Source organism: Schistocerca nitens, chromosome 10 (assembly GCF_023898315.1).
Source record: "Schistocerca nitens isolate TAMUIC-IGC-003100 chromosome 10, iqSchNite1.1, whole genome shotgun sequence".
Classification (NCBI taxonomy): domain Eukaryota; kingdom Metazoa; phylum Arthropoda; class Insecta; order Orthoptera; family Acrididae; genus Schistocerca; species Schistocerca nitens.
Window position 1 is genome coordinate 74,191,788 of NC_064623.1, and position 23,516 is coordinate 74,215,303.

The window sequence follows — 23,516 nt, forward strand, 5'->3', positions numbered from 1 at the left end:
CATAATATATTTCTTTAAAGTCAGTACCGCCATTAGACTGTTTTTTATTTGCAGTGTTACATTTACAAGATCATGATTTCGGCTTTAAAGTGCCATTATCAAGTGTTTCATGTTATACAGTACCTAAAATTGCATACTGTCGTATTCAAAATACACTATTAGATACAGTGTCCAACACTGCAAATAAAAAAGTCTATTGGCGGTACTGACCTTAAAGAAATTACTGACAAGTGTTTTTCTTTTGCCATAAAACAGAACTGAGTCTGTATCTTTATAACGGAGACTAGTGGAACATCGAGGAAGTGTGATAGCACTGCTATGTTTTACATACGCTTACATTGTACAAACTGTATGGTTGATGACGTTTTTAGCTCTATAAGGCTATATTTGTGACACACAGGTACCTAGACAGGCTAAATGGTCAAAGAATTGTTGGAAAACTTTAAGACGCTCGGGGATTGTCGGGAAGACTAAGAGCTGGTACTCAAAATAAATAATGGTAGGATATCGAATGTGTACAGACGAAAAAGCGAGATAGTGTTTGACTACTTCGTACACTTTCAGTGACAAGCATCTAGTACCTAGTATTGCCTGTCCCAAGAGATTTAACGTGAAAAGATCAGATTAATCTAGTTGAGAAAAAGATGCCAGTCAGCGGATTAGGGAAAATTCTATGAAGGATAACTGGGTCTCAATGAAGACTGTTAAAAAACCCATGATTGCACCCCTTCTGGAATGCTGTACCTGTGAGAACCTTACCAAACTGAATTAATAAGAGAGAAAGAATATTTGGAGAAGAATGGCATAATTCAGCATGGCTTCTATACTTAGTACCACACCACAGAAAAATAAAAGAAATGCTTCACCATACATCTTCAATAAATAAATGTTGTGTGACTAGGTCCTTCCGTCGGGTAGACCATTCGTCGCATGCAAGCCTCCGAGTTGACGCCACATCGGCGACTTGGGCGTCAACCGGGATGAAATGATGATCATTAGGACAACACCAGTCCCTGAGTGAAGAAAATCTCCGACCCAGCCGGGAATCGAAGCCGGGCTCTTAGGATTGACATTCTGTTGTGCTGACCACTTGACCACTCAGCTACCAGGGGCGGACATATTCAATAATAACATCGAACAGGAAGACTAGAGAAATTTTGATGTATTTTGAAGGTAGTTCTCCCATGCCCATCTGCAGATGGAACAGAGAGGGAAGAAAATGGTATTGCATTATTACATTCTTTCCAATAGTGAAGTTATACATGCACTGCAAAAATCTCATGAAGTAATCAGCCTAGCTAAACAACTGATGAGAGCATATTCTGCAGATTGGATTGGAGAAATTACCTTCATACTCGTTCATGCTATTTCGATACTGTTTTCTTCATCAATCTGTATTAGTGACTGAACATATTGTGGTCTGACTTACTGTCTGTCAGGATTGTAGGTTCTGCAGTGGCATCCAATTGCAAGCAATGTTCTTTCTGGCTTCAGTCACAGTTGGACACACAGCCACAGCAAGTACAGTACCTGCAGCCCGAACAGCTGCAGCTGTTACCACAGCAGCAGCTGGCATTCCTGCCGCCCCAGTACTACCAGCAGCCAGCGCAGCTGTTCTACCAGCCACAGCAGCAACAGCTACAGCAGCAGCAGCCAGTGGTCACCTACTACCAGCAGCCGCAGCAGCAGCCACACCAGGTACCTTCTGCAGCCTCGTAACATACAGCACTCCACAGGGCACGAGATTCTTCCTGTCAGTGGAAATTTTATTCCATGTAAAGTTGATTAGAGTATTCGAGACTGTTCAAAATATTAGTGACAGACTAGGACTCGATTCCGAATTCCACGGTTTTCAGGGTTAAGTCCCTGCCTCCAGTTTTCAGTATCATTGATGTTTTCTGTGCAAATAACAGATGCCTAACACATAACAACATATGAAGTAGTAGAATTTATCCACAACTCCTTTTGTAGGAATGTGTAGTCTCACATGAATATAAAGTAATAGCATATTCCCAGTCTCCTAGCTGTGTAAAGTGGTAAAGTACCCAACAGCCTTCAGATGAGTGTTTATCAGGCACTGTTAAGTGGTGTCATTGCTTGATCCTCATATAGCTGTGCCTCTCATGTTGCATATGGTGCTGTTCAACAGTGCATGACACAAAACTGTCCACAACTTCATGGCGTTTTGTATACTGTGCACATTCTGTGGTCTCATGAGTTGTGAAATTTCTGCTAGAGGCCGGAAGACAGATTTCACAAGTTATTTTACCCGACACACAGAAGTAAACGGTTTCCAACGAGGGTAAGTCTGTTTTGGCAGTTCTACTCCTCCAGAAAAGGTATAAAATAGATTCAGTCTTCTATCCTCCCGCAAAATTTCAACACCTGACGATGCCTCCGAAAGCTAGCCCTCAGAACGCCAGGAGTGTACAAAATACTGTGTGCATGAGGTCAGTTTTGTGCTGATCAGAGTGCACACATTGTTGAATAGGGCTGCACAGAACATGAGAGGCGGAAATGAGCGTACGGTATTGTGGGCCGGGAGTCCCCCATTTGAGGAAGTTCGGGTTCCGAGGGCATGTACTTATTGCGTTCTACACCACATTAGGCGACTTGCGCGTCGGGGATGGGAATGAAATGATGATGAGGACAACACAACACCCAGTCCCTGAGTGGAGAAAATCTGCCCCAGCCGGGAATCGAACCTGGGCGCGTTGGCGTGGCATTTCGCCGCACTGACCACCCAGCTGCCGGGGGCGGACAACAGGTGTTTCTGACAACATCACTCAGATAAATCAATGCTAGTAGGACATGCTCTGGAAAAGGGACTCTGAACTGCATTCCACGAGACTTTTACCATTAAATGACAAATGGTTTCTGCTGTAGTGTAAAAAAAAAAAAAGCGACAGAGGTAAAAGTATCTGACAGCATGATCAGTAAAGCTGGTAGTCAGCAGCTAGGCCCATATTGTGACCTCGCCATCAGAGAGCTGAACAGGGTGTGGTGGGTGTGGAATGGAAACATTACCTTACATATCATTTGAGTGTGCACCATTGACGTCACAGATGGTACAGTGCTCACATAAGGATGAAAGCATCAACGATATGGCAGTTACATACCACTTCAAAATGGATGAGGAGCACTCTTCCAAGAGATACTGTATATTTAATCACACTGGGGCCGCTGGAAGCACTTTTTTTGTCTACTGGGACACTGTCACAATTTTCTTCGATCATAACTCTCTTTGTGTGGCAATCAGTTTGTCATAAATGTTTACTTGCGTCCTGACATATGAAGGCATTAGAAAGAGGTTTCTATTTTAATAGACCACATGGAATCTAATGGCGAATAAGTTGTACCAACATATTTTTAAAGTCAGAGGACCAAAGAATTTTCCACTGTTAACTCCTGAATGCAAAAGGCATCGGTTAACTGCCACTCTGCAAATGTTTGCGTTTCAGCTGGTTGGAACGTGGTCCCCTAGTTGCTGAATGTGATACTCGAATTAAAATAATGTAGAATAAGAAGTATTATATTTTCACTGAGTTTGGTGGTACAGACATTAAGACAACTGTGGGATTCTAGACTTGTTCTTTCAACACCAAACGCCGCCAATACTTTCACACATTCTCTTTCTGCCGAGGTAGTCACTTACAGTTGATAACCTCAGTGTTGACAGAATGTTAAACTTTAGCATCACTGACACCAAAGTTTCTCTCAGTGGCTACCTGGAATACCATTTTCCAGAATTTGAAGCAGTATAAAACCGGTATTAAATTTTTACTTTATAATAGACACAATGGCAATCCTGTAATCAGTATCTGGCGACATTTTCAAGTTGGTGCCCTCAACTTTTGCATTCCATAATGTGTATTAGTCCAGAATCAGACACAACCGCACGTTATGCGTCATTTATCTCCCGCTTTGGTACTGGAAACGAGAACATGAATTGAAACTCTGTTGACTCGGACAGCTGTAACAATGCTGATAGAGTGGTTTAGTACCTTAACAGATCACCTTCATAAAAAGAACTGTTCAAAAAGCTTTTAAGTTTTTTACAATGTTATTTATATCTTTCTGAACTATATAACTGTCCATATTTCGCTTTATTTGTTGTAATTTCTCGTAGTATGTGGCAAAATATTAGTATAAAATTAACCGAAGCTATAGCAGTCTGTGAGAAAAACTGCTATGCACACATATTTTCATTTGTTTTATTTTTATTATCTTCGTATACACATTGTTTCCAGAGTAGTGTTTCCTGGCGCAAGGTGTTACCCGCAAAGAAACATCGTAATCTTTACAATAATTCCGTGTTTCTTTCCTTAACATTTCTCATCAGATCCTCTTGTATGGGAGCAAACAGTGCACACTTCCGTGTAGTTGGATTCCTTCTCCATCAGCGGAATCGTTGCCCCCGTATTACCGTACTGTTGTCTGAAGGGTCTGTAGAGCGTGTGAGAGATATCCAGAAGCTGGATGGAGGGATGGTACTTGCTACACTTTCATTATACACTCCTGGAAATGGAAAAAAGAACAGATTGACACCGGTGTGTCAGACCCACCATACTTGCTCCGGACACTGCGAGAGGGCTGTACAAGCAATGATCACACGCACGGCACAGCGGACACACCAGGAACCGCGGTGTTGGCCGTCGAATGGCGCTAGCTGCGCAGCATTTGTGCACCGCCGCCGTCAGTGTCAGCCAGTTTGCCGTGGCATACGGAGCTCCATCGCAGTCTTTAACACTGGTAGCATGCCGCGACAGCGTGGACGTGAACCGTATGTGCAGTTGACGGACTTTGAGCGAGGGCGTATAGTGGGCATGCGGGAGGCCGGGTGGACGTACCGCCGAATTGCTCAACACGTGGGGCGTGAGGTCTCCACAGTACATCGATGTTGTCGCCAGTGGTCGGCGGAAGGTGCACGTGCCCGTCGACCTGGGACCGGACCGCAGCGACGCACGGATGCACGCCAAGACCGTAGGATCCTACGCAGTGCCGTAGGGGACCGCACCGCCACTTCCCAGCAAATTAGGGACACTGTTGCTCCTGGGGTATCGCCGAGGACCATTCGCAACCGTCTCCATGAAGCTGGGCTACGGTCCCGCACACCGTTAGGCCGTCTTCCGCTCACGCCCCAACATCGTGCAGCCCGCCTCCAGTGGTATCGCGACAGGCGTGAATGGAGGGACGAATGGAGACGTGTCGTCTTCAGCGATGAGAGTCGCTTCTGCCTTGGTGCCAATGATGGTCGTATGCGTGTTTGGCGCCGTGCAGGTGAGCGCCACAATCAGGACTGCATACGACCGAGGCACACAGGGCCAACACCCGGCATCATGGTGTGGGGAGCGATCTCCTACACTGGCCGTACACCACTGGTGATCGTCGAGGGGACACTGAATAGTGCACGGTACATCCAAACCGTCATCGAACCCATCGTTCTACCATTCCTAGACCGGCAAGGGAACTTGCTGTTCCAACAGGACAATGCACGTCCGCATGTATCCCGTGCCACCCAACGTGCTCTAGAAGGTGTAAGTCAACTACCCTGGCCAGCAAGATCTCCGAATCTGTCCCCCATTGAGCATGTTTGGGACTGGATGAAGCGTCGTCTCACGCGGTCTGCACGTCCAGCACGAACGCTGGTCCAACGGAGGCGCCAGGTGGAAATGGCATGGCAAGCCGTTCCACAGGACTACATCCAGCATCTGTACGATCGTCTCCATGGGAGAATAGCAGCCTGCATTGCTGCGAAAGGTGGATATACACTGTACTAGTGCCGACATTGTGCATGCTTTGTTGCCTGTGTCTATGTGCCTGTGGTTCTGTCAGTGTGATCATGTGATGTATCTGACCCCAGGAATGTGTCAATAAAGTTTCCCCTTCCTGGGACAATGAATTCACGGTGTTCTTATTTCAATGTTTGTAATGGTTCATACAGATCTCTTACTTCCTCCTGACGGTTTGTATGTTATAAACGAACTCTAGACCGTCCCACTCAGAAGTTACCTCGCTATCCCTGTCTCGGCTCCACATAGCAGAGCAGTAACTATCGTCAGGCAGAGCAGTTGTGGCAGAGAACAGCCCAGGAATATTGCTAAGGCAATAGTACACTTGGACACAAGTACGGTTTAAATAAGTTTATTTAAGTCAAACCGTTACCAGTTTTGAATTTCTGACCGATATATAGAGTTTTACTGATAACCTGTCACATTATAAGTGGCCAGTGAGTAAAATACGTGATACACTGTTTATACTGTACACTGTAGCTTTACATTCGATTTTCAGACTCATTTTTGTCGCTGGAACAGAAAATCATATTTCATTTTTCTTATGTACTCTACATTTTGTCGACCATTTATTGCCATGTCCAATACTGTTCCCTGTAAACGTTGATATACTTTCCCTGATCACAGCATAAAACATAAAACATCTCATTACATAGTTCTCGTCTATAAGTCGTTCTTTGTATGTATATTCTTTATCCTAAGCTTACCTTTCACACGCATGTCTTATTCGTTCAATAAAACTTCATGTCGTGCTGGTGTCGAGAACACTGTAGCTCTTAGAAGATCGAAATCGGTCACCTACAAAATTAAAACCAACAACTTAAATTCTATCACGACTGTGGTTTTTTAATTAAGTTATATTATTGATAGTTCACTGTTTTTCCTGGAAAGTGTGCCAACAAATTTCATACTTTATTAACCTTTTGTGTCCTTGTGTAAGGAACAGAAAATTTCTCTCGTAGGTTTATAAAATTTGAAAGAAAAAGTCTTTATCTATCTCAGCGCACAAAACCTGTCATGATTATAGTACAAGGCCTAACAGTGAAGAGAAAGTGTAAATGATCGATATAAACATGGATATGAAAGAAATATGGAATTGGGAACGATTTGATTGAAACAATCTTTCATAAACCATACTTGTGACTGATTGCTTTGTCTAATTATAAACAATATAGTTAAAGCCCTCCCATGGTTCTCGTAAGTCTACTTTCTACAAGACAGAAGTCGCAATAGGTCAAAATACCTGGTGGTTATAATTAAACTTTTCCTATTTAACATGTTATAACATGGAAACCAATTACTGTACAAGTACCAAACCTCGTAGCATTAATCTCCATACGTCACAGCGCCAACGTCCAGTTCCAACTATGGCCCACAGTTCATAGTCTCACGCACCTGACCAGTCACAGTATACTTGTTGACACGACAACACGAGCTTGGATGAAAGAAGCAGGTGAAGCTCTATTATCAAAACAACAGCAAAACTGCAGCTGCACTTTGAGAATATCGCCAGCTTAAAGGATTATGGAATTGTCCTCTTTCTCTACTTGACCATGATGAAGAAGTTCAAATCAACTGGAGAACTTGGCGTAGCTCTGGAAAGAGGCCGACGACCAGCCGACGACAGGTGATTGATGAAATGGCTGTTGCTGTGGCAGACAAAGAAATTCCCGACAGTCAGGTACAATGCGTGCTGTGTCACGACATTTGAACACCCCGTGGTCCACTGTATGGAAGCTGCTTTGAACTATTCTCAAATGGTATCCGTGCAAGATCCATATCGTACAGCAGCTTACACCACAGAACGCACAACGACGTGTTGACTTCACTCTCCACTTTCTCGCAAGGATTGAAGTTGACGAGGGCTGGCCCTGGACCATCCTGTGGACAGACGAATCTCATTTTTCTCTGATGGGAGAGACGAACACACAGAATTGCCGAGTGTGGGGACCTTCACCTCCAGCCACTGTGCATGAAGTTCCTCTGTATGGTGAACGTGTAACCGTATGGTGTGGCTTGACGGCTACTTTCATCAATGGCCCATTCCTTTTTGGACAGGGTGGCGCTCAGGACCCAAAGACCTGCAGTGTGACTGGCCAGCATGACTGCGATGTGCTTTGCCAGGAGGTCATACCCGCCCTACAGAGGAGAGACGCATTGAAATCAGAATTTTCATCCAAGATGGGGTCCCACCGTGCATCGCTCGTAAATTTGGCCTGCTTCTCCCAAACTCATTCGGAAACGATCGAATTATCAGCCGATCGTTTCCAAATGCTTGGCCGGAACGATAATCTGATCTCACTCCCTGTGATTTCTGGTTGTGGGGCTACTTGAAGGACAGGATTAACCAGGGGAATATCCACACGTATGCTGATCTGAAACGCAGCACATCAAGAGAGGTAGCCAGTTCTGTTGTACAGAATGCAATCCTGCGCTTTCAGACGCTTCTGGACACTGCTGCGTAAGTTTTTCAATTTAGCTGATTCTGCATTATTTCTCTTCGATATGTGCCTCACACTAATGATACCGATTGTGGTACTCATACGGTAATTAGTTTCTGTGTTATAACGTGTTAAATAGGGATAGTTTAATTATAGCCACCTGGTAGCTGTGTCGAGTTGGTGTGTGAAACAATAGATGGTTAAATTGCTCAGGAATAGACTGAAACAACATTAACACAGTTGCATACAGAACTACACGAGACTGAAAAAAGCCACACAGGTTGCAAGAAACAAAAAAGAAAGACTGGTCTGTGGGGTATCTAGGGATATACCTTTGCAAACAAATCGCCTTGTCCAAGAGAATTCAGCATAGTAAGTCTAGCAGTTAAATATTTTTTATTCCAGTCTCTGGTCACATATGAATTCTTTAGACGATGACCGGTTTCAGTCAGTAATGACCATCCTCAGATCTTTTTTACACCTGAGGATGACCATTACTGACTGAAACCGGTCATCGTCTAAGGAATTCATTTTGTAATCAAAGACTGGATTAAAAAAAGACATTTAACAGTATTGGATCACTGTTTGTATAAGCGACCATGTCGCAGTTGGTGAAAGTATAGCAGTTAAGAAGATTCACCACTTTTCATTACAGGCAGGTGGTAGTTACCAAATGCTTGAGTTTTTGTAGTGGAGAGATGTAGATTGAAAACTTGAAACAACATTATTCTAAACTTCCTTACATTTCAGTCAGCACATGCATGCTACTAACAAGGGAACCTCCCCATCGCACCCCCCTCAGATTTAGTTACAAGTTGGCACAGTGGATAGGCCTTGAAAAACTGAACACAGATAAATCGAGAAAACAGGAAGAAGTTGTGTGGAACTATGAAAAAATTAGCAAAATATACAAACTGAGTAGTCCATGCGCAACATAGGCAACATCTAGAAGCGTGTGAGTTCAAGAGCACCGTGGTGTCCTTGGTTCAAGTCTTCCATCGAGCGAAAAATTTACTTTCTTTATTTTCGCAAAGTTATGATCTGTCCGTTCGTTCATTGACGTCTCTGTTCACTGTAATAAGTTTAGTGTCTGTGTTTTGCGACCGCACCGCAAAACCGTGCGATTAGTAGACGAAGGGACGTGCCTCTCCAATAGGAACAAAAAACATTTGATCGCAAGGTCATAGGTCAACCGATTCCTCCACAGGAAAACACGTCTGATATATTCTATACGACACTGGTGACGGCATGTGCGTCACATGACAGGAATATGTTGTCGACCCACCTAACTTGTACACTTGGCGAAGGGGTAAAAAGATTCTTCTAGCTTGCCCGATTTAGGTTTTCTTGTGGATATGATAATCACTCCCAAAAAAGTGATGAAAACATAAGTGTTTGTCACATAAACTGAAAATAAAAAATTAAACTTTTCACTCGAGGGAAGACTTGAACCAAAGACCTCTCGTGCCGCAGCTGCTCACACTAACTACGAGACCACGGCGCTCTTGAGCTCACACGGTCCTTGATGTTGCCCATGTTGCCTCAGTTTGTATATTTTGCTAATTTTTTCATAGTTCCACACAACTTCTTCCTGTTTTCTCGATTAATCTGTGTTCAGTTTTTCAAGGCCTATCCACTGTGCCAACTTGTAACTAAATCTGAGGGGGGTGCGATGGGGAGGTTCCCTTGTAAGCTTCTTTTTTGCGGTTCTGACTGTAGCAAATCTCGTGCAGATATGACGCCACTCTCCATCACCCACAGGCGCTGTCGCCACAGCAGCTGTACGCCAAGTACGCGACGGCCCCGAGGGCCGGCATCCCTGCATCCGTGGCCGGCACAGCTGTGCAGCCGCAGCTGCAGGCGCCGGACTACTCGCAGCTGGGCCTGGGAGCTGCCGCCTCAGCTGCTGCCGTCTCTCCCTACTCGCAGCTGGCTGGCTTGGGCGGCGCTGGCCTGCAGCAGTCTCCCGTGTTCGGCCCTAACCTCTTCCAGCACCAGGTAATGGACTCTGTGCCATCCGTCTTCCTACACAGAGAAGACCTGTGTGATGGCATCTTCAAAATGCTAATGAGGACAGATGTAATGGATGGAGACCATGGAATAACGTGTGATACACTATGTGATCAAAAGGATCCAGACACTTGGCTGAAAATCACTTACAAGTTCACCGCGACCTCCATCGGTAATGCTGGAATTCAAAAAATGGTTCAAATGGCTCTGAGCACTATTGGACTCAACTGCTGTGGTCATAAGTCCCCTAGAACTTAGAACTACTTAAACCTAACTAACCTAAGGACAGCACACAACACCCAGCCATCACGAGGCAGAGAAAATCCCTGACCCCGCCGGGAATCGAACCCGGGAATGCTGGAATTCAGTACAGTGTCGCCCACCCTCAGCCTTGATGACACTGTCGCACGCATACGTTCAGTCAGGTGCTGGAAGGTTTCTTGGGAAATGGCAGTCCATTCTTCAGTGAGTGCTGCACTGAGGAGAGGTATCGATGTCGGTCGGTGAGGACAATGTGAAGCAAGAAGGTGCTTAAAATGTCAACCTGGGCCTGTGCTGTGATAGTCCCACGCAGAATTAATGGTTGAAATGGCTCTAAGCACTGTGGGACTTACCATCTGAGGTCATCAAAAAATTGTTCAAATGGCTCTGAGCACTAAGGAACTTAACATCTTAGGTCATCAGTTCCCTAGAACTTAGAACTACTTCAACCTAACTAACCTATGGACATCACACACATCCATGCCTGAGGCAGGATTCGAACCTGCGACCGTATCAGTCGAGTGGTTCTGGAATGAAGCGCCTAGAACCACTCCGCCACAGCGGCCGGCCACACGCAAAACGACAAAGGGTGCAAGGCCCCTCCATGAGAAACACGACCACACCATAACTCCACCGCCTCCGAATTTTACTGTTGGCACTACACACGCTGGCAGATGGCGTTCACCAGGCATTCGGCATGCCCACAACTTGCCATAGGATCGCCAAATTGCGTACCGTGATTCGTCACTCCATACAACGTTTTTTCACTGTTCAATCGTCCAATGTTTACGCCCTTTACACCAAGCGAGGCGTCGTTTGGCATTTACTGGCGTTACAATCCAAGTTTTCTCACCACCCTCCTAACTGTCATAGTACTTGCAGTGCATCCTGATGCAGTTTGGATGTCCTGTGTGACGGTCGGATAGATGTTTGCCTATTACACATTATGACCCTCTTCAACTGTCGGCGGTCTCTGTCAGTCAACAGACGGGGTCAGCCTGCACGCTTTTGTGCTGTACGTGTCCCTTCACGTTTCCATTTCACTATCACGTCGGAAACAGTGGAGCTAGGGATGTTTATGTGTGTGGAAATCCCACTTACAGACGTATGACACAAGTTACACCCAATCACCTGACCACGTTCGAAGTCCGTGAGTTCCGCGTAGCGCCCCATTCTGCTATGAGGTCACTGATATGGCGTATCTGGCAGCAGATGGCAGCACAATGCACCTAATATGAGAAACATACGTTTTTGGTGGTGTCTGGATACTTTTGAACACATAGTATACTTATAGAATCGAAGTTCGTAATTCATTTTATGTTAAAACTGTGTGCCAAACTGTGTAGGAGTATTGTGCCTGTTACACCTGCACTCTCCGGTTAGCATGCACTTGCCATAAAGTCTTACAATCTGAAATATTTTATACGTTATATGCCTATCTTTTGTTGCACAAGCAACTCCAGCCACACTGGCATTTTTCCAGTATGTGGTGAGTGGCCCTGCAACTACACACGTGTCTGGAGATATAAGCATTGGTCGGATCGTAAATATGGTAAGTGGCTTCAGTAAAAGCTAAAATGTTGTTGAGAGGAAGAGTTGTATTAAGGATTTGAGCAGTACTGATTACTGTAATAATCAAATGTTCAAATGTGTGTGAATTCCTAAGGTACCAAACTGCTGAGGTCATTAGTCCATAGACTTCCACATTACTTAAACTAACTTATGCTAAGAACAACAACAAGAATACATGAACGAGGGAGGACTCGAACCTCCAGCGGGTGGGGTCGCGCCATCTGTGACATGGCGCCTCTAAACACACGGCCATTACGCGTGGCCATTAATAATCATATATATATATATATATATATATATATATATATATATATATATATATAATGAACAGCCAAAGAAACTGATACACCTGAGCCCCCGTGAGCATGCAGAAGTGCCGCAACACCACGTGGGATGGACTAGACTAATGTCTGAGGTAGTGCTGGAGGGAAGTGACTCCACGAGTCCTGCATGGCTGTCCATAAATCCGTGAGAGTACGAGGGAGTGGAGATCTAAACAGCACGTTGCAAGGCATCGCAGATGACGCTCAATAATGTTCATGTCTGGGGCGTTTGGGGCCACTCAGAAGAGTGTACCTGGAACCACTATGTAGGAACTCTAGACGTGGGTGGTGTCGCATTGCCCTGCTGGAATTACCCAAGTCCGTTGGAATGCACAATGGGAACGAATGAATACAACTGGTCAGACAGGATGCTTGCTTACGTTTCACCTATCAGAGTCGTATCTAGACTCCAACTGCACACGCCCCACACTATTAGCCTCCACCAGCTTAAACAGTCCCCTGCTGACATGCAGCGTCCATGGATTCATGAGCTTGTCTCCATACTCGTACACGTCCATCCGCTCGATACAATTTGAAACGAGACACTCCCGACCAGGCAACATGTTTCCAGTCATCAGTGTCGGTGCTGACGTGTCAGGCGAGGCTTAAAACCTTATATCATGCAATCATCAAGGGCACGCCAGTGGGCTTTCGGCTCCGATGTTTTGTTGAATGGTTCGCACGCTGGCTCTTGTTGATGTCCCAGCATTGGAATCTGCAGCACTTCTGCCACGTTGAACGATTCTCTTCAGTCGTCGTTCTTGCAGGATCTTTTTCCGGAAGTAGCGATGTCGGAGATCTGATGTTTTATCGGATTCCTGATATTTACGGTACTCTCGTTAAATGTTCTTAATGGAAAATCCGCACTTCATCGCTACCTCGGAGAATCCGTCCCACCGCTCGTGCGTCAACTGTAACACCACGTTCAAACTCTCTTAAATCTTGACAAGCTGCCATTGTAGCAGCAATAGCCGGCCGCGGTTGCTACGCGGTTCTAGGCGCTCCAGTCCGGAACCGCGCTGCTACGGTCGCAGGTTCGAATTCTGCGTCGGGCATGGATGTGGGTGATGTCCTTAGGTTTAAGTAGTTCTAAGTCCAGGGGACTGATGACCTCAGATGTTGAGTCCCATAGTGCTCAGAGCTATTTGTAGCAGCAATAAGCGATCTAATAACTGCGCCAGACACTTGTTGTCTTACATAGGCGTTGGCGACCGCAATGCCGTATTCAGCCTGTTTACATGTCTCTGTGTTTCAATACGCATGCGTATGGCAGTTTCTTTGCTGCTTCAGTGTATAACTTGAGCTACAAGAGTGAGCGTTAGTTTTCCTAGTGTGGGTACAACTAAAGTTACTGATTAGAAATTACGTGGCTTAACGACCTGTGTAATATGGTAGTAATAATCGAAAACTGTATGAATGAAAGAATTAACATCCGTTAAATCGTGGCTTGTCCAGAATGACACATTATCAGCGTGGTTTACTGTAGTCTCAGTGTGGAATACGTAGTTGCGGAGATTCATTCCGGGGAAGAAATAAATTAATTTTTATTGTGATTAATAACAGATCCTGATGGCTATTAATTACAGATATTTCACTAACAGAACGTAGACGTTTGATTTTTGTGCTGAACGTGATCTGTTGTAAGTCAACTTCCTTAAAAGTCCGATCACGGAAGAATTAAACATACAGTAATAGACCAGTATGTAAAACTACAAAAGGGGGAGCAAGACTTTGCCTTTTCGGGTGTGGTTCTCCCACCTGAGCTGTCTAGGCGCAGGTCATGGACCTGTCCTCCCAAACTTACATACTGCCTGTACCTCTCTCCCATTTCCAGATTTCACGTAATCCTCCTTCAAAACGATATGAGCGTATGGCGGTGTTGGCTGGCAGGATCCAACGGGGAAGTTCGGCCGCCGAGTGCAAATCTTATGTCAGCTGACGCCAAGTTGGGAGATTTGAGTGCCAGGGATGAGGATGAAATGACGATAAGGACAAGAGAACACCCAGTCGACGAACGGAGAGAATCTCCACCCCGGCCGGGAATCGAACCCGGGCCCGCTACATGGGAGGCAAGCACGTTACCACTCAGCTAAGCAGGTGGACATCCTCCTGCAGAAGTTATTAAAGCAACCTTGGGAGGAGACAGGGTTAGCTGCAGTCCAACGGCTTTAAGAGATAGACTGCTGGCACCCAAGTTGTGGAGGTGGTTCATACATTCTTTCCCTGAATCACAATGGCAATAACCAAAAACTTGTTTTACAATTTGGATCATTGGCTGATCTACAGTTTTAATTTCTTGCAAATGACCAATGTGTACTTTTCTAAAAGTGAAGCACTTTTTTTTTATTCCATTTGTATGTAAGTAACTATCTTAGCTCCCGCCGCTTCGCTCGCGTTGACAGTATGGTCTGCACTGATCTTTTTGTTTCCCTTTAATCGAATATTTATGTTTTTCACAAACTACAACATCTCCTAAACTTCGCACGTCAGTTAACGCCATACAAGTATTTCCGAATGTAAATCCGACCAAAACGCAGAGTCGGGGATTTTTGTTAATCCTTCCTTATTAGTTCTTGTGGTGGTATTTCCATAGAAACTCATCCCCCAACCCTTATTTCCTTAAAAGTCAAATACAAATTGTCACAGATTTAGGTTTAAAAATATTTTAATATAAAGAAAATTTTGGTCCTCTATTATTTCACCCCCACAGTGGATTAATTTCCAAAAACACTGAAACGCGTATTTTTTGTAGCTAAAAGAGCAGTCAAATAGCAGTTTTCATAGATGTAACTTTAAAAATGCTTTTTTAGTACCGTAACAAATACTCATTTTCAAAGAACACTTTCAGCTATTATTTGAACTCCTTAATGGCTGAACTCCAAAAGTGCTGAAGGAAGTTTTTCTTTTTTATTTCTGACTGCGAAACCTAATACCAGTTTTCGACCTTCTGACTTCAAAATTACCTGAGCAGCGCCATATTTTGAAAAATCTTCTAATCCCTACTTCAGCCCCTCTAGGATAAAATTTCTAACAGTCTCTTACTAAATGATGCCTGTAGTATAAGATCAACACCCTCTCCAAATTTCTGGTTTCTATCCTTAGCGGTCTTGGGTGGACGATGAGGACTCTGTTAGGACAGCCTTTTATATTTCTCTGTACATGAAAGGCAATATTCTGACTGACTGACCGGCCGCTGTGGCCGAACGATTCTAGGTGCTTCAGTCCGGAACCACGCGGCTGCTACGGTCGCAGGTTCGAATCCTGCCTCGGGTGTGGATGTGTGTGATGTCCTTAGGTTAGTTACGTTTAGGTAGTTCTAAGTTCTAGGGGACTGATGACCTCAGATGTAAGTCCCATAGCGCTCAGAGCCATTTGAACCATTTTGAACAGACTGACTGACCCATCACCGCTCAGCCCAAACCGCTAAGGATAAAAACTAGAAATATGTAGAGGGTGTTGATCTCATAGTATAGGCATCGTTTAGTAAGCGACTTCGAAATTTTACCCCAGAGGGGCTGAAGTAGGGGATTAGAAGATTTTTGAAAGCATGACGCTGTTAAGGTAATTTTGAAGTCAGTCGTACCAAAACTGGTATTTGGTTTCGCAGTCAGAAGGAAAAATAAAATAAAATAAAAATAAAAAATTGCTCCTTCAGTGTTTTTGGAAATGCTACCACTAAGGAAACCGCTGAATTTTTTTAAAAAAATAAGTAATTATTAATTTACTAATAAAGCATTTATGAAGCCCCATCTTTGAATTCTGCGTTAAAAATAAAAGAAATACGTTTTTCAGTTGTTCTGGTAATCCAACCCCTAAGAGGATGAAATAGGGGCGCAACTTTTTATGAAAATATTTCACAATGAAATAATTTCTTAAGCTAAGGCTATGAAAATCTGTATTTGGCTTTTTCTTTAAGGAAAAAAAATGTTTCAGTGTTATTGAAAATTCGACACTTATACAGGTGAAATAGAGGATGAAAATTTCAATGGTTCAAATGTCTCTGAGCACTTATGGGACTTAACATCTGAGGTCATCAGTCCCCCAGAACTTAGCACTACTAAAACCTAACTAACGTAAGGACATCACACACACCCATGCCCGAGGCAGGATTCGAACCTGCATCCGTAGAGGTCGCACGGTTCCAGACTGTAGCGCCTAGAACTGCTCGGCCACAGCGCCCGGCAAATTTTTTTTAATGAAAATGTTTCGTTATATTGAAAGATTTTAAAGCTAAATCTATGACAATCTGTTGTTGGCTTCTAAATAAATATGTGTTAAGGTATGAAAGTTTCCATGAAAGTATCACTACAAGAACTCGGCAGATGGGATTAACGAAAATCTCGGTCTGAAGTAAATTCGGAAAATTAATTAACGTGCAAAGTTTAAAAAATGCAGTTTGAGAACAACATAAAAATTCGATTACAGGAAAACAAAACAAACAAAAACAATCTGTGTAGACTGTACAGTCAACGCGAGTGAAAAAAATGTCTAGGAAGCCTTGCATACTCGGTTCGCTAGACAAAAAAGCAAATAACTCATATTAATGAGTTTTATTACTTAACTTTGGCAATTACACGGATGTGTCGCAAGCAGAGGGCGACATACGAAATTATCGGCCTTTGCAATATGAATGATTTCTGCTGATTTCTAACTGACAAAAGTCTTTCCCGAACAGCTGTACAAGTCGCTATCGTTGACGCTGCTATCTAGATGGCTAATCTTGAAGTTGGTCGTCACCAGTAGATTGCAACAATTACATCGGCTCCACGTAGGCGACGCTGCTGTCACGTTGGAAGGTTGTTCAGTGTGCGATTGGCTGACTTCTTCTCACGACCTTCTCGTCCCTGTCGTTACCCACTAGCGTACCGGCGATTGACCTTGTGCCGTAACATTTTGAACACCTTCTGTATTTCAATGTCGTTGGATTAAAATTCATTTCCAACCTCCTTCAGTTTCTGTACAAGTTCTCGAACCGTCTGGCATTTACACTACTGGCCATTAAAATTGCTACACCACGAAGATGACGTGCTACAGACGCAAAATTTAACCGGCAGGAAGAAGATGCTGTGATATGCAAATCATTAACTTTTCAGAGAATTCACACAAGGTTGGCGCCGGTGGGGACACCTACAACGTGCTGACGTGAGGAAAGTTTCCAACCGATTTCTCGTACACAAACAGCAGTTGACCGGCGTTGCCTGGTGAAACGTTGTTGTGATGCCTCGTGTAAGGAGGAGAAATGCGTACCATCACGTTTCCGACTTTGATAAACGTCGGATTGTAGTCTATCGCGATTGCGGTTTATCGTATCGCGACATTGCTGCTCGCGTTGGTCGAGATCCAATGACTGTTAGCAGCATATGGAATCGGTGGGTTCAGGAGGGTAATACGGAACGCCGTGCTGGGTCCCAACGGCCTCGTATCACTAGCAGTCGAGATGACAGGCATCTTATCCGCTTGGCAGTAATGGATCGTGCAGCCACCTCTCGATCTCTGATTCAACAGATGGGGACGTTTGCAAGACAGCAACTATCTGCACGAACATTTCGACGACGTTTATAGCAGCATGGACTACCAGCTCGGAGACCGAAGCTGCGGTTACCCTCAACGTTGCATCACAGACACGAGTGCCTGCAAAAAAATGTGTGTGAAATCTTATGAGACTTAACTGCCAAAGTCATCAGACCCTAAGCGTACACACTACTTTAACCTAAATTATCCTAAGGACAAAGACACACACCCATGCCCGTGGGAGAACTCGAACCTCCACCGTCACCAGCCGCACAGTCCATGAGTGCAGCGCCTAGACCGCTCGGCTAATCCCGCGCGGGCGTGTGCCTGTGATGGTGTAGTCAATGACGAACCTGGGTGCACGAATGGCAAAACGTAATTTTTTCACATGAATCCAGGTTCTCTTTACAGCATTACGATGGTCGCATCCGTGTTTGGCGACATCGCGGTGAACGCACATTTGAAGCGTGTATTCGTCATCGCCATACTGGCGTATCACCCGGCGTGATGGTATGGGGTGCCATTGGTTACACGTCTCGGTCACCTCTTGTTCGCACTGACGACACTTTGAACAGTGGACGTTACATTTCAGATGTGTTACGACCCGTGGCTCTACCCTTCATTCCATCCCTGCGAAACCCTACATTTCACCAGTATAATACACGACCGCATACTGCAAGTCATCTACGGGCCTTTCTGGCTACAGAAAATGTTCGACTGCTGCCATGGCCAGCATAATCTCCAGATCTCTCACTAACTGAAAACGTCTCGTCAGTGGTGGCCGAGCAACTGGCTCGTCACAATACGCCAGTCACTACTGTTGATGAACAGTGGCATCGTGTTGAAGCTGCATGGGCAGCTGTACCTATACACGCCATCCAAGCTCTGTTTGACTCAATGCCCAGGCATATCAGGGCCGTTATTACGCCAGAGGTGGTTGTTCTGGGTACTGATTTCTCAGGATCATGCACCGAAGTTGCGTGAAAACGTAATGACATGTCAGTTGTACTATAATATATTCGTCCAATGAATATCCGTTTATCATCTGTATTTCTTCTTGGTTTAGCAGTTTTAATGGCCAGTAGCGTAAAAACTGTTTGTTTGTGGAGTGTCTGACCCCTCGGGCCCATGCCTGGCCTGATCGGAGTTCCAAGTTGCAGCACAGCGACTGAACCGTGGCTCTGTACGTGTATTGCAGCCGCTGCTGATGTACATCCCGGATGCCGCCGCGGGGCTGAGCTACCAGCCCGCCGCCACCGCAGCTGCCGCTCCGGCAGCCGGCGCGGTCCCTCAGGGCCGCGGCGTCCAGATCTACCAGTCGCCGTACCTGGCGCAGATCCAGAGCAGCCTGCAGTCGCAGGCGCAGCAGCAGCTGGCGGCCTACCTGCAGCAGACGCTCAGCCCGGCGCAGCAGCTGCTGCAGCAGGTGCACCAGCCGCAGGGCGCGCAGCAGCTGCAGCAGCAAGCCCACCCACAGGCCGTCCAGGTCAAGGGCTGACCAGGTGCGTTGCCACTCTGCACCCCACTGGTGCGCCAAGTCTGACTAAAGAGCAACCTGTACTCAGTCTACATCCAACTCCAACCTATTGTTCTATGGTGGAGGGTACTTCCATTACTTGTGTAACCACCCCTTCCCTGTTCCATTAATGAATCTCACAAGGGAAGAATCAGTATCTGTTAGCATCAGTATGAGCTCTAACTTCACTGATTTTCTCGTTGTTGCCGTTTCGTTAGATGTACGCTATGTGATCAAAAGTATCCGGACACCTGGCTGAAAATGACTTACAAGTTCGTGGCGCCCTCCATCGGTAATGCTGGAATTCAATTTGGTGTTGGCCCACCCTTAGCCTTGATGACAGCTTCCACTCTTGCAGGCATGCGTTCAATCACTTACCCGCCAAAGGCAATGGTCCCGAGTTCGGGTCTCGGTCCGGCACACAGTTTTAATCTGCCAGGAAGTTTCATATCAGCGCACAATCCGCTGCAGAGTGAAAATCTCATTCTGGGAACATCCGCCAGGCTGTGGCTAAGCCATGTCTCCAAAATATCCTTTCTTCCAGGAGTGCTAGTTCTGCAAGTTTCGCAGGAGAGCTTCTGTAAACTTTGGAAGGGAGGAAACGAGGTACTGGCAGAAGTAAAGCTGTGAGGACGGGGCGTGAGTCGTGCTTGGGTAGCTCAGTTGGTAGAGCACTTGCTCGCAAAAGGCAAAGGTCCCGAGTTCGGGTCTCGGTCCGGCACACAGTTTTAATCTGCCAGGAAGTTTCATATCAGCGCACAATCCGCTGCAGAGTGAAAATCTCATTCTGGAAACATCCGCCAGGCTGTGGCTAAGCCATGTCTCCAAAATATCCTTTCTTCCAGGAGTGCTAGTTCTGCAAGTTTCGCAGGAGAGCTTCTGTAAACTTTGGAAGGGAGGAAACGAGGTAGTGGCAGAAGTAAAGCTGTGAGGACGGGGCGTGAGTCGTGCTTGGGTAGCTCAGTTGGTAGAGCACTTGCCCGCGAAAGGCAAAGGTCCCGAGTTCGGGTCTCGGTCCGGCACACAGTTTTAATCTGCCAGGAAGTTTCATATCAGCGCACAATCCGCTGCAGAGTGAAAATCTCATTCTGGAAACATCCGCCAGGCTGTGGCTAAGCCATGTCTCCAAAATATCCTTTCTTCCAGGAGTGCTAGTTCTGCAAGTTTCGCAGGAGAGCTTCTGTAAAGTTTGGAAGGGAGGAAACGAGGTAGTGGCAGAAGTAAAGCTGTGAGGACGGGGCGTGAGTCGTGCTTGGGTAGCTCAGTTGGTAGAGCACTTGCTCGCAAAAGGCAAAGGTCCCGAGTTCGAGTCTCGGTCCGGCACACAGTTTTAATCTGCCAGGAAGTTTCATATCAGCGCACAGTCCGCTGCAGAGTGAAAATCTCATTCTGGATACGTTCAATCAGATGTTGGAAGGTTTCTCAGGGAATGGCAGCCCATTCTTCTTGGAGTGCTGCACTGAGGAGACGTATCGACTTCTGTCAGTGAGGGCTGGTACGAAGTCGACGTTCCAAAACATCCCAGTGATGTTCTATAGGATTTACGTCAGGACTCTGTGCAAGCCAGTCCATTACAGGGATATTATTAGCGTGTAACTACTCCGCCATAGGCCGTGCATTCTCAACAGGTGCTGGATCGTGTTGAAAGATGCAATCGCCATCCCCGGATTGCTCTTCAACAGCGGGAAGCAAGAAGGTGCTTATAACATCAATGTAGTCCTGTGCTGTGATAGTGCCACGCAAAACAACAAGATGTGCAAGCCTCCTCCATGAAAAACACGACCACACCGTAACACCACCGCCTCCGAATTTTACTGTTGACACTACACAAACTGGCTGATGACGTTCACCGGACATTCGCCATACCCACACCCCGCCTTCGGATCACCACATCGTGTACTGTGATTCGTCACTCCACAAAACGTTTTCCTACTGTTCAATCGTACAGTGTGTACGCTCCTTACACCAAGCGAGGCGTCGTTTGGTATTTACTGGCGTGTTGTGTGACTTATGAGCAGCCGCGCGACCATGAATTCCAAGTTTTCTCGCCACCCAATTAACTGTCATAGTACTTGTCGTGGATTCTGAGGCAGTTTCGAATTCCTGTTTGATGGTCTTGATAGATATCTGCCTATTACACATTATAACCCTCTTCAACTGTCAGCGGTCTCTGTCACTTAACAGACAAGGTCGGCCTGTACGCTTTTGTGCTGTACGTGTCCCTTCTCGTTTCCATTTCACTATCACATCGGAAGCAGTGGACATAGGGATGTTTAGAAGTGCGCAAATCTCGCGTGCAGACGTATGACACAAGTGACACCTAATAACCTGACCACGTTCGACGTCTGTCAGTTCCGCTTAGCGCCCCATTCTGCTCTCTCACGATGTTTACTGAGGTCACTGATATGGAGTACCTGGCAATAGGCGGCAGCGCAATGCACCTAATATGAAAAACGTACGTTTTTGTCGATGTGCGGAGACTTTTAATCACACAGTGTATATGGGAGGAAATAATACAGGGTGTATCAAAAAGAATCACCCGATTTTAAAAAAAAATCATAATTATTATGTCATTTGAGATATGTGTGTGAACAACGTACTGTTGGAAAGAACAAACTCTCGAGCTTTACATGGTTCCCGCTAGGTAGCTGCAGTGTTCGTCCACTTCAATTCTAGTAACAATGTGTTCTACGTTTCTCGCAGTACGGGTCAATAATAACTGTTCAGCGTGACTTTCGTACTAATTATGGTGTGGATCTTCCTTTAACACGGAGCGTTAGACGATGGCATGAACAATTCCGAGAAACAGGTTGTTTGTGTAGAGGCAAATCGCCGGGCCGTCGCCGGGTGTCTGAAACACACGCCCAACGCATACACCGTACTTTCACGAGGAGTCAGCAGAAATCCGTTCGCCGTGTAACTCGACAGCTCAACGTGCCCCCGATGTCCGTGTCGAGTGTGTTGCGTCGACGTTTACACATGAAACTGCATAAAATTCAGCAACTGTAAGCTCTTCGTGAAGGTGAGAAACAGCAGTGTGTGGAGTTCTGTAACTTCGTTCTCGGCAAGATGGAGGATGGCAGTTCCCTTCCACGTCGGTTAGTGACGAGGCAACATTCCATTTAAATGGAAAAGTGAACCATCATAATATGAGAATATTGAGTACAGAACAACAACATGAATTTGTACAACACGAGAGGGACTCCCCAAAATTTAATGTGTTTTGTGCAGTTTCACTGGAAAAGGTGTTCGGTATATTTTCTTTGCGGATAACACTACTACAGGAAGCACATATCTCGATATGCTTTAGAACTTTAATTTCCCACAGTTGGAGACTGATACAAATGACTTCATTTACCAACAGGATGGAGCACCACTACACTGGCATCTGGAAGTGTGTGAATTTTTAAATCATAGGATTACTGAGCGATGGATCGGTCGCACTGGACCAAACGATTCAACGTTACATTACCGACCTCCAAGGTCACTTGACCTGACAGTGTGTGATTATTTCTTGTGGGGCTTTATAAAAAGACTATGTTAATGTGCCGTAGTTACCAACAACAATGAATGCTCTGAGGCATGACATAACAGCAGCTGTGGAAGCTGTAACTCAAGACATGCTCGCTGCAGCGTGGGAACAATTTGAGCACCGCATTGACATATGCCATGCATCTCAAGGGGGTCATACTGAACACCTGTGAGAAGGTATGAAAAAATAACTTTTTGAATTTCCCGTTCATCAAACAGCAAAATTCATTGCGTATGCTTATTAGTTTCAGAAATATAGACGTGCCAAACTCTCCGTGATGTACAACACCTCTCGCGTAGCGTCTGCCACTCCAACGAGAGCGTTTTCAGCCACTTCTTTCGTGGATGAACTGCGTTTCTTTCAGATTCTCCCAGTCAATCCGACTCTGGCATCTGATAACCCTACTATTTGTTTTACGTGTTCATTCCACTTTAGGTCGATCTGCGTGGTCACTCGAAGGTATCTTACTCTACATAATTTTTGTCCACTGACTTTTGGCCAATAGTGTAATCAAACAGTACCGTAGTACATCTCTTCACCTACTCACGTGCAGTGCCT

General features: G+C 45.4%; 1 protein-coding gene across 1 annotated transcript in view; it reads left to right on the plus strand.

Annotated features, from left to right (window-relative positions):
- Positions 1-23,516, plus strand: part of LOC126209883 (mediator of RNA polymerase II transcription subunit 15-like) — a 42,972-nt gene that overhangs the window by 16,440 nt on the left and 3,016 nt on the right. Inside the window, exons 4-6 of the mRNA XM_049939007.1 lie at positions 1,495-1,698; positions 9,995-10,231; positions 19,109-19,412. Of these exons, the coding sequence (XP_049794964.1) occupies positions 1,495-1,698; positions 9,995-10,231; positions 19,109-19,408 (741 nt within the window). The 3' untranslated portion in view covers positions 19,409-19,412. The remainder of the gene's footprint in view (positions 1-1,494; positions 1,699-9,994; positions 10,232-19,108; positions 19,413-23,516) is intronic.